At 35.8% G+C, this 11,212-nt stretch overlaps 1 protein-coding gene across 1 annotated transcript in view; it reads right to left on the reverse strand.

Moving 5' to 3' along the window:
- The window catches only part of SEC31A (SEC31 homolog A (S. cerevisiae)), a 113,846-nt gene that overhangs the window by 68,276 nt on the left and 34,358 nt on the right, over positions 1-11,212 (reverse strand). The window contains exons 5-11 of the mRNA XM_012647146.1: positions 10,417-10,559; positions 9,654-9,753; positions 7,831-7,992; positions 7,477-7,629; positions 3,470-3,703; positions 2,434-2,508; positions 483-521 (exon numbers count right to left, since the gene is read on the reverse strand). Of these exons, the coding sequence (XP_012502600.1) occupies positions 483-521; positions 2,434-2,508; positions 3,470-3,703; positions 7,477-7,629; positions 7,831-7,992; positions 9,654-9,753; positions 10,417-10,559 (906 nt within the window). The remainder of the gene's footprint in view (positions 1-482; positions 522-2,433; positions 2,509-3,469; positions 3,704-7,476; positions 7,630-7,830; positions 7,993-9,653; positions 9,754-10,416; positions 10,560-11,212) is intronic.

Raw genomic sequence — 11,212 nt, forward strand, 5'->3', positions numbered from 1 at the left:
ACAAAACAATTACAGAGGAAGTTGAAGAACGTAGCATTAAAAGGTTATTAGTGAACAGGGAAGACAAAAGACCCAACCATTAACATTCAGAGTCAGTTTAATCATAAGAAGCAACACTGAGTAAATTTATTGTAAAACACCATTAGAGGAAAAGCAAAGAATAATAATTGCTAACACCTTTCCTTTCTTTCCTACCAAATGTCCTTCAGCAAAAAAGATCTTTATCTTAAGTATCTGAGTAGTCACTGATTCCGGTTTTTTCTCTTTTACAAAATTCAAATACGTATGACAAAAGAAAGAATTGCTCTGCTAGCTAAACCTATGCTATTTTAAGATGAGAATTATTAACTTATTAAAATACCTAGAATCAGCATTTATTTTTATAACATGAAGCATAAAACAAATTTCTTAAATTACATTTCCTTCTTTGTTATGACCTAACTAAAATTTTAGAAGACAGCTATTATCAAAGGCCTTCTTACCACATCAGCTCCATCCACCTTGTTCAAGGCCAAAGCAATCTGAAATAAAAATAACAACTCATCTACTAAATGAAATTCTATTGCAGGGCATACAGCAAACGTTCACCTCTTACTGCTTCCTCGTTGGCAAAAATCCACAGAAGTTCGTATCAAGGATAGTATGTTTAAGAAAAGAATAAAAGCTGTGCCGTACTGGCTTCAACAGTTCTAGTTTCACTCACGTGGAGTTCTACTGCTCAGATACCATCCCACTCTGCTGTTCAATCACAAAACTAACCTCAAAACAAGTATGTTCTCTTCTACTTTGCTTTAAATAAAATAACAAATTTTGAAAAATATTTCTTCAGGTACTCACTATGGAAAGAACTGTTATTAGAAGTATTCTGACAATCAAATCCTATTTCCTCATTTTTTGCTATCAGGCAATGCAGTAAAACTTTCACATTAAACTCTTGCAAACCTAAAAAACTTATAGCATTAACAAATTTAGACTAATAATAAAGTTAAATACAAAAACTCTAAAGGAGTGAGCAAAGATACACAGCCGCTAAGCGGTGAGGCTGTGACGTGGTCTGTCTCACGTTTAAGGAGCAACATGCAACAGTTACCCTGGAATGCTACAGAAAACTTCAGTCATTTCCAAAGAATGATGAAAGGCTAAAACAAATCACAAATTAGAGAATCTAAAGTATTGCCTTCCAGGTTTCCAAAGTCAAAGCATTTTTACTGCTATTGACATTGACATCAACATTGTAGAATAATAAATAAACACCTCTTTGAGAACAACACTACAAACTGCAATATGATTTCCTCTTTTTATTTTACTCATTTATTCACTTTGTTTTTTAGTTTTTTGTAGAGACAGGAGTCTTGCTATCTTGCCCAAGCTGATCTTGAACACCTGGCCTCAAGAGAGCCTCTGGCCGTGGCCTCCCAAAGTGTTGGGATTACAGGTGTGAACCACTGTGTCCAGCATCCTCTTTTTAAAGGAGAATTTTTTTTTAAGTTAAACTATTAGGCAGATCACGTGGACTTTCTATTTATTTAGGTTCAGTACAGTAAATCGCTCTTGTTCCCGAAATACCTACTATTTACTTCTTGTTACCTGGACTAACTCAATACACGTTTAGGAATTATGTGCTACAGACATAAACACAGGTAGGGTAGAAAATTGTGATAGCCTGAAATAAAGCCCTACTTTTCATGACTTAAGTTGTAGTAAACTCGGGGTGACCTCTAATAGTATCCTTCTCTCTTTTCCCCAGGGCCACTGGTGACATATCCTTTTAAAATCTCAGTGTGATTTCCAGTGTTTGAGCCCATAGTGTCTTATCTTTCAAGGCCCAATTATTCCTGATAATCAAGCTTGAATTAAGCTGGGCGCGGTGGCTCTCGCCTATAATCCTAGCACTCTGGGAGGCTGAAGTGGGTGGATCGCTTGAGCTCAGGAGTTCGAGACCAGCCTGAGCAAGAGCGAGACCTGTCTCTAACTAAAAAATAGAAAAAAAATTAGTCGGACAACTAAAAATAGAAACAAAAAATAGGCCGGGCTCATGCCTCTAATCCCAGCTACTTGAGAGGCTGAGGCAGGAGGATCGCTTGAGCCCAGGAGTTTGAGGTGGCTGTGAGCTAGGCGGACATCACAGCACTTCCCCAGGGCAACAAAGTAAGACTCTGTCTCAAAAAAAAAAAAAAACCACACAAAACAAAACAAAAAAACACCTTGAACTAAATGTGATTCTGGTAGATTCTAAATCCAGGTATAATGTGGAGTTTTGCATTTAACAATATGTATTCAAAATATTGGCAATCAAACACAAATTCTTATTAAATGTTTATTGGTTGATTTGAGATAATCTATGTAGAACTTTACAAAAAAAGTACAATACATAAATATTTTATTGTATTAATGTAATATAAACACAGCCATTTAACTTTACCGAAAGTTTACCTTCTTTCCTAGGTCTTCTTTTCTGTATCCTAGAAGTTCAAGGTATTTTCCACGAGAATCATCCTCAAAGTTTACCTTTTAAAAAAGATATTCTTGAAACAAAGAACTACATTTAAAGGCCTGATTTTTATAAGAAATGATCAGATTCTAAGAATTATTAAAAATACTTAAAGTCTACTATGCCATTCTGAAGAGTCACTGCTAGAAAGAATCCAAAAATCAGTTATTTAAAAAATAAGATTTTTTTAATGGTAAGTATACAAGTAATTAATTATCCTGGTTGAACAAGCTTACTTTTGAATTATAATTTTAGCAAATACAAACTATTTTCCAAAGTTTAAATGAATGTAAAACTCACATTATGTGGAACATACTATGTCCTAAATAATCTCTTTGTCAAAATTAATACTTAATTACAAAACATAAAAATAAATTCTACAATTTTAGAATCTAAATTGTATTTAAGATTGCTTTTCCTTGGAAAATTCAGTAACTGCAATAAGAAACAGACATTCCACTGGAGGCAAAATGACAAACCAGGAAATTCTATTTGCTATTCCAGTGTTAAAAACACAACTCAGTAAAAAGAATGTTTTTCCCTCTAACTCCTCTTAAAGACAGGATGATAAATACCTCCAATCTCTCTCTCCTCTGTCTCTTTCCTCTTTTCCTATTTTCTGTAACTGGATCTACTACAGATAGTAAATATTCTATGTTCTTATTACAGTAAGCTCTATGTCTAATTTTAAAATAGGTATGCTGAATGTTATGTCTCTCTCCCCTAAATATATCTATTATATTATTTTTTGTTTACTTACTAAAAAAGTATTTCATATTAGGCTTTTCTAAGTAGAAAAGGAGGAACTCTTGACATAAGAAGTTAGGTTGTGTGCTCTTTATAAAGTTTCTTAATTTCATCATAAATTCCAGAAATCATACTTTCCATTTGTTTCTTTAATGGGAAGACAGTAGAATATAATGGGAACAGTTAAACTTGCGGATAATTAAATAACATGACTGTAAATATCAACTTTACCTTCAAAAAGGACCAGACATTTTTCTCAAACTCAATCTGCGAAGCATCAATTTTTTTCTGGCAATAAGCAACGTATCCTTGGGACCGCACGACCTGCTGGAGCTGGTCTGACCGGCTGAGGAACTCCTTTTCTGTGACGACCTGACTAATGAACACGAGCTGCTGCTGCTGCTGCTCAGCCCCCTGCTGAGACGGCACTCTGACACTCTCAAACGTAACCAGTTTGCCTCCAAACTAGAAAAGAACGAATGATCAAAATCAGTTTTAACCACAGGATATGGCCCCAAAAGGTGCTTATTGTAAACCCACTAAAGGAAAGAACTGTGGCCTAAACATACATCAGCTTGGAGGACGTTAGCTGACATGCCCTCCCATGCTCCACAACCTCCTTTAATTTCTACTCTTCCTCTCCACAATCCACCTTCTAGACGAAATGTACTATTTACTGTGCCCCACAATTTCTCAGACGCTTGTTTTTACTACTTTCCACACACCCAACACCACTACTTTTCCAAGGCCCTGGCAAACATCACCTTTCATCCCAGATGCGCCCTGCATAGTGTATCTCTCTTTTGAGTCAACTATTAGCTATACGTCTTTGTCTTACCTTCTGTTCTAGGCCCTAAGTTTCAAGGCAGGCTCTGTGTCTGCTTTTTTCTTACGCAATTACACAGTTAATATCTGATTAATATACTCATATGAAATAAATATAGAGAAAGAAGGAAACATAGGACCAAATTAGGTTTTCACACTTAGTAACGTTTATACAAGGATTAAGGGCTTTACACAAAATTATCCTATCAAATGTCAAGGTGTTCAAGGTGTTTCCTACGTCGGGCATCATAGGAAATGCCAAGACTTTAAAAAAACACAAATCGCTATCCTTAAGGAACTTAACATGAAAAATACTAAACAGGGACACAGTACCTGTTGGCAGTACTAAAAATGATACTTTTGATTCTTCATCTATACTTGGTTCCAAACTTGCTGAGCAAGAAACGAGCGTTACTTATTCTTGAATACTAGTAAGTAGAGGTGAGGAAATGGAGGGGGAAGATGTTCACTTTTCAGTCCAATGATAAATACACAGTGACACCTTCCATTTGACAGGCACCACTCCAGGCATTGGGAACACACCTGTGATCAGAGTCTCTGTTCTCAGTAGTTTACATTTGGGTGGGGAGGTGCTTTTCTGTACAGTTTGAACTTTTTTAAACCTCCATACATGTGTAATTTTATAATAAAAATGTCTTAATTATTTAGAAAAGAAAAGAACTAGTTAGCTGAACGATTAAGTTTCAGAAAAAGTGGTAAGGAAAGTGGAAAGTTCTAAGCAAAGGGAGAGATTCAAAGGCAGGAGTGCAGCTAGCAGAGAAGACCGGAGAGGACGGATGGGATTAATTCAATCCAAAGAATGGATTTAGGAATGACATCACACGTAATCAAATGTCCATTCTAGGACAAAAAATCTGGAGTAAGTCGTAGGGATTGCAGTAAGTCGACTGTCTTTTTCCACAAGCAACAGACACACAATCAAGCTATTTATTAGAAGAGTTTAGTTAAAAAGATAAAGGATTAGGCGGAGTAGTAGCAATGTAAAAGGAATAAATAAATCCAAGAGATTTATAAAGAGATCAATGCCGGTACTTGAGGAATGAATATGAGAGGCCAAAGAAAGAATTCTGAGCCTGGTTACTAGAAGAATGACAATGATTGAAATCATGGTAACTGCAAAGGAGATAATGCATTCAGTGTGGGGAAATGAGAACATACAGAATTATATGATGTGACTAACCATTACGATGATAAAAAATGCAATGGGGGTGAAGTAAATGATAAGTTTAGTATCTAAATTTTAGGCATGATTACCAAGAGACTCACTTTCTATCATTATGTATAGTAGGGTTTGATTAGACTGCCAGTAGAATAGCCAAAAGTTTTATAATTGTGTCATACTGGACAAGTTATTAATTTCTCTATGCCTCTCTTTCTTCATATGCAAAACAGCAGTAGCTATTTTATAAGGTGGTTGTGAGAATTAAATGAGTTACTGTATGTAAAATGCTTAGAACAGTTCCGAGTACAGAGGAAATAGCAAACATTTTAGCTATTAATATTACTGACATTTTTTTGTACCTGTAGGTTTTAGGGGAAAAGTGACTCAATATTGGACAAACGGCTTGTCCTATATAAGATTTTTAAAAACAGCAGTGAAATAAGAATATTTAGGAAAAGATTCCTTTTTTTTCCTGGTCTACAGGGATGGCCAGAGTTTTCTAAGCTACAGCTTGAGGATCACTGATAAACTGGAAAAGATAGTCCCTGGACAATTCATATATATATCCACTCTTGCCCTGATTCAAACATTTCTTCCTTCTAATAGCCTGATTCTATGTGATCAAGCTTCAAGGAGGGGACGGGTATATATAAACATAATGAGTGCGATGTGCACCATCTGGGGGATGGACAGGCTTGAAGCTCTGACACGGGGGGTAGGGGAGCCCAAGGGCAATGTAACCCAAACATTTGTACCCCCATAACATGCAGAAATAATAAAAAAAAAAAGGAGACAGAGGAACATTCTGGAAATACTACCAGGAAAAATATGTCAAACAATATCATGAAGATACAATCAGACAAATCTAGAATGTGAGAAATTCTACATAACAAATAACCCGGTTTATTCAACATACACACAGCAGCCAGGCATGGGGGCTCACACCTATAAGCGCAGTGACTCAGGATGCTAAGGAGAGAGGATTGCTTGAGACTAGGAGTTCAAGACCAGCCTGAGCAACACAGTGAGAGCCTGTCTCACACTGTCAACAACCATATGATCCAGCAACCTCACTACTGGATATGTATCCCAAAAAATTGAAAACAGGATTTTGAAGAGGTATTTACACACTCATGTTCACTGTGGTATTTATTTACAATAGCCAAAAGGTGGAAGCAACCTAAATATCTATCAACAGACGAATGGATAAAGAAAATGTGATACATAATACAATGGAATATTATACCATTTAAAAAGAAGGAAATTATGTCATATGCTAAAACATGGATGAACCTCGAGGATATTAAGTGAAGTAAGTCAGTCACAAAAAGACAAATACTGCATGATTCCATTAATATGAGTCATTTAAACTAGTCAAACTCCCAGGAACGAAAAGCAGAATGTGCTTGCCAAAGGTTGGGACAGAAGGAGGAAATGAGGAGTTGTTATTCAATGGATACAGAGTTTCAGTTTTGCAAGATGAAAAGTTCTAGAGATCTGCTGCAAAACAATGTGTTAACACTAGTGTAGCATACATTTTAAAATGTTTATGATGACTGATCTTATGTTATGTGTTTTTTACAATTAAAAAAGCTGGCAATTTAAAGAAAAACTAGAAAGAAGAAGAGAAGGAGAAAGCACACCTCCCCATCATAAAAAAAGAAAGGAAAGCTAAGGAAGACAAGTTTTTTTTAAAAAAGGGAGGAACTGTGGGTTTTTTTTTAGAGACAGGGTCTTTATGTGCCACCCAGGCTAAAGTGCAGGCAGTGGTGCCATCATAGCTCACTGTAACCTCGAACTCCTGAGCTCATATGATCCTCTCACCTCAATTTCCCAAGTAGCCAGGACTACATGTGCGTGCCACCATTCTCGGCTAATTTTTAAAATTGTTTATAGAGATGGGGTCTCACTATGTTGTCCAGGTGGTCTCAAACTCTTAGTCTCCAGTGATCCTCCCACCTTGGCCTCCCAAAGCACTGGTATTATAGGCGTAAGCCACCATAACTGGCCTGAACTGTGCATTTAAAAATGGTTAACATGATAAATTGTTATGTATATTTTACCACAATTTTATTAATAAAATAAGGAAAAAGAGAGTGTAGGCCCCGCCTTTCTGATAAACCATTTTGAATGATGGAAAACACATCTCAAACCCCAACTTCTTCCATCTGAGTGATCCCATAACACTTCACTATTGTGCCTGTGGACCATAAAAACAGAATCAACCTACTGAGAAAGAAGCACCGACGGGCCTTCGGATCCACTTGGGCGGCTTCTTCAGAGGCAGCACCATGCTGTGCTGAGCTGTCTGCTGTGGAATTTGTAATGGAGGAAGGGGCTGTCCTGTGCCAAAGGGATCAAGATTTCCAAAAGATGATGAAAGCTTAAAAAAAAAAAAAAGAAGGTGAGAATCTGTAACTTTGACACAAACTATGTCTCATTTTTTCAGGTCATATCTGAGAAATTTTTATCTCACAATTATGCAATTAATCAGCAAGGCTGATCAGTAAAGTCATTTTCAAAATAATTACGCAATATGATTTTTTTTTCCGGTGCTATAAAAAACTTTAACATTTTCTAATACCTTGTCAACTTGTTTCTGCCTTAAACCATCTGTGCTCCCTCCCATGATAGAATAAACACTGATACGTCCATCAAAAGAAGCAGCTGACAGGACAGCAGGATTTCGGGGACACCACTGAATATCAAAGCACCACTGTGTGTTGGTGGGAAGTTCATATAACACCTAGATCAACAAAAAAACAAAAACAAAACTCAGAAAAGCATACAGCCACTTGATAACCAAAACGCCTGAATTAATGTGGTCAACAAGTACATCTAAATTAAACATTTGCTTTCAGAAAGTGTCTTTGGCCAAGAAAAACAACACTAAGGTTTTTAAAGTATAATACAAGAACAGTCCAGTATAATTATTTATTATGATAAACAGGAATGTAACTTAAAATTTCAACCAGATTTGAAAAGTGTATCTTAAAAACTGAGGGTCTCTGGTTTTTATTGAAATGGTAGTAATGCATGCATCTGAAAGACCAGAACACTCTACTAAAGTTGGCTTGTTAAACTCTGAAAGATCAACCGTGTCCTGTCCAACTGTTTTCGTTTGGCAAGACCCAAACAACCATATTTAGGTTATGTGAAGATCAAATGTTTAAATCAATCTTGAGAGGAAAGAATTCACTAAGAAATCTCTCTCAAAGGACATGGAAAAAACTATAGAAAACGGCTGATATAAAATCTTTACAACGTTATGATTGTTGCTAACTCAAAGTTAGTGTGATGGTAACTACTATTCACAGAAGCAAGCATACATTTTAGGCCTTAAAAAATAATTCACGTGAACTTAACTTTGGCTTTATATGACATTCAAAATGTTTTACTTCATAAGAAAACATAATTAAGTGAAAAGATATTTAGCCTGCTTATATCTTTGGTATTGATGACACTTAAATCACCTGTCTATTCCTAATTTGCATTTGAACAAAAAGATCTAACTTTTTTCAGTTGCGGCATGCCCTGAACATCTCTTCATTCAAAGCCAAAGCGCACATAACTAATTATACACAAAAATTCATCTTATCAAATTATATAACTGAGAAAACGATGACAGAACAGTAAGTTATAAGAATTTTGGCCTTACTTGGGAGACACAGTGTAAAATGCAAGATTTTTATTATTTGGTCTACAAATCATATGAGATAAAATTTATTATTATTTTTTCTCTTGTCTCCTCTAACTTTAATGTTTTTATATTCTTACAGACATTGTTACATCCAAAAACTTCAAGCCAGAAATCAAATAACTAAAGTGCTTTTCATTTTAACAATATAGATTAAAACCTATTGAAGGCACTATTATTTTTATTAGTAGTCCATCAGAGTAACCACAAAAGCACTTACAACATAGGAATATAGAAAAGGTAAAAGTATAAAAGCTGTAATTTATATTCCTGCTTTATCATTCAGAAGAGAGACTGAAAAATTATATCTATTTGTTTCCAAAAGCGAAAGAGAATCTTCAGGAATGATAAACCAGGCAATAGACCCAAACCCTGTACAATTCTACTACATTGATGATATCAATTTCCATAAACCACATATGAAATAAATCAAATTAAGTATTTCTGAGTCTAGGTAATAAATACATTTTATTGGGAATGGGGAGGGGGTGATTATTAGTTTTAGTAATATTACTTCAACGACTGAAAAATTTCCTATTTCCTGGTTAAAACAGCTGGACTTAGATAATGTTCCTGATAAAATCTCTGACACACTGCCATATACTTTTCACAGAATAATGCGCTAAGGAATCCATATGGAAAATTTCTAACATAGCCAGAAATAATATGCTACAAAGACTATAATGTTGAGAAACATTTCCTCCCTATACCTCTCCTGTGTTTGGGTTGGAGCAGAGAATCTTAGCGTCTTTTCCGCAGCTCAGTAACAATTCAGGATCTGCCATGCTCCAAGCAATTGCCAAAATCCCCCTATAAAAAACACAGAGGGACAAGGAAATTTTTAATCTTGAGAAAACCAATCTCAAATTATTTCCAGCTAGGCTTTGGACACACACTGTTAACAGAAGTGTAATTTAATACAATCTTTCTAGAAGGCAATTTAGTAATGTGAATGCTCTTTGATCATTACAAAGACATAGATGTTCAATGTGCTGTGTATGACAGCAAAAATATAAAAACAAATGTCCACACCAATCATTTAATAATAAATTATAGGTCATCTTTTGATGAGAAAGTGTGTAGGTACAAATTATGTGGTAGAAATCTACTTCTTACTGTTATACAGTATTCACGATTAATGAAAATTAATTATATGGATAAATTATCCTATTTATATAGAAATTATATATATATATGAATGAGATATGTAAATTAAATGTTTTACCTATGGATAGGAAGGAAATCTAACTGCAGTAAGTCCTCATTTAATGTCATTGACAGGTTCTTGGAAATTGTGACTTTAAGCAAAAACAATGCAAAACAAAACCAATTTAACCACAGGCTAATGGCTATAAAGAACAGCTAAGTTCCCACAGCATACTTCTGATTACAAAAACATCACCAAACTTCTAAATAAAGACCCAAAACACTTCTAATAAGCAAATCAAGTTTCTTGGAACAGCAGCAGGATACCTGGCATGGTTTTCCAGGACACGAAGCGGAGAGGAGGCGAATCGAAGATCCCACATCTGGATCACTGGTAAGCGGTCATCCTCAGAGGCAAGGACCATCTGAGTAGCAACATCGGGATGCCACGCCAACCCAGAGCAATGCATCTGCAGATAGTGAAGGCCCACATGTTATCAACCCGATTACTTTATGAAAAGCCAAAATGAAACTTGAGGAATATGCCTTTATTAAAGCAAATAGTAAAAAATCATCAGTTCAGGCTTAGTTTATTTTAAAAACAAAATGAAAAACTACTAAATTTTATTGAACAATCTTAAACGATGGTCTTTTTAAAAATTTTTTGTTGAGACAGGGTCTCGCTCTGTTGCCTGGGCTAGAGTGCAGTGACATCATCATTGCTCACTGCAACCTCAAACTCCTGGGCTCAAGTGATTCTCCTGTCTCAGCCTCCCGAAGTAGCTGAGACTACAGAGGTATGTGCCACCATGCTCGGCTAATTTTTCTATTTTTTGTAGAGATGGGGGTCTTGCCATGTTGCTCAGCCTGGTCTTGAACTCCTGGCCTCAAGCGATCCTCCCACCTCAGCCTCCCAAAGTGCTAGGGTTACAGGCATGAGCAACTGTGCCCAGCCTAGACAGTAGTCTTAAAAGCAAAACGTTTGAATGATTTAAATTCATCCGCCTATTTGATACACACAAAACCTTCTGGTACAGAAGAATTCTATGCCAAAAGTGAGTTTTACTGTCAAAACTGCAACTAGAGAAAAAGTTCTATACATATTTAAAATATAATACTTTCA

The sequence above is a fragment of the Propithecus coquereli genome, unplaced genomic scaffold, assembly GCF_000956105.1.
Source record: "Propithecus coquereli isolate 6110/MARCELLA unplaced genomic scaffold, Pcoq_1.0 Scaffold26, whole genome shotgun sequence".
In the NCBI taxonomy this organism is placed as follows: Eukaryota; Metazoa; Chordata; class Mammalia; order Primates; family Indriidae; genus Propithecus; species Propithecus coquereli.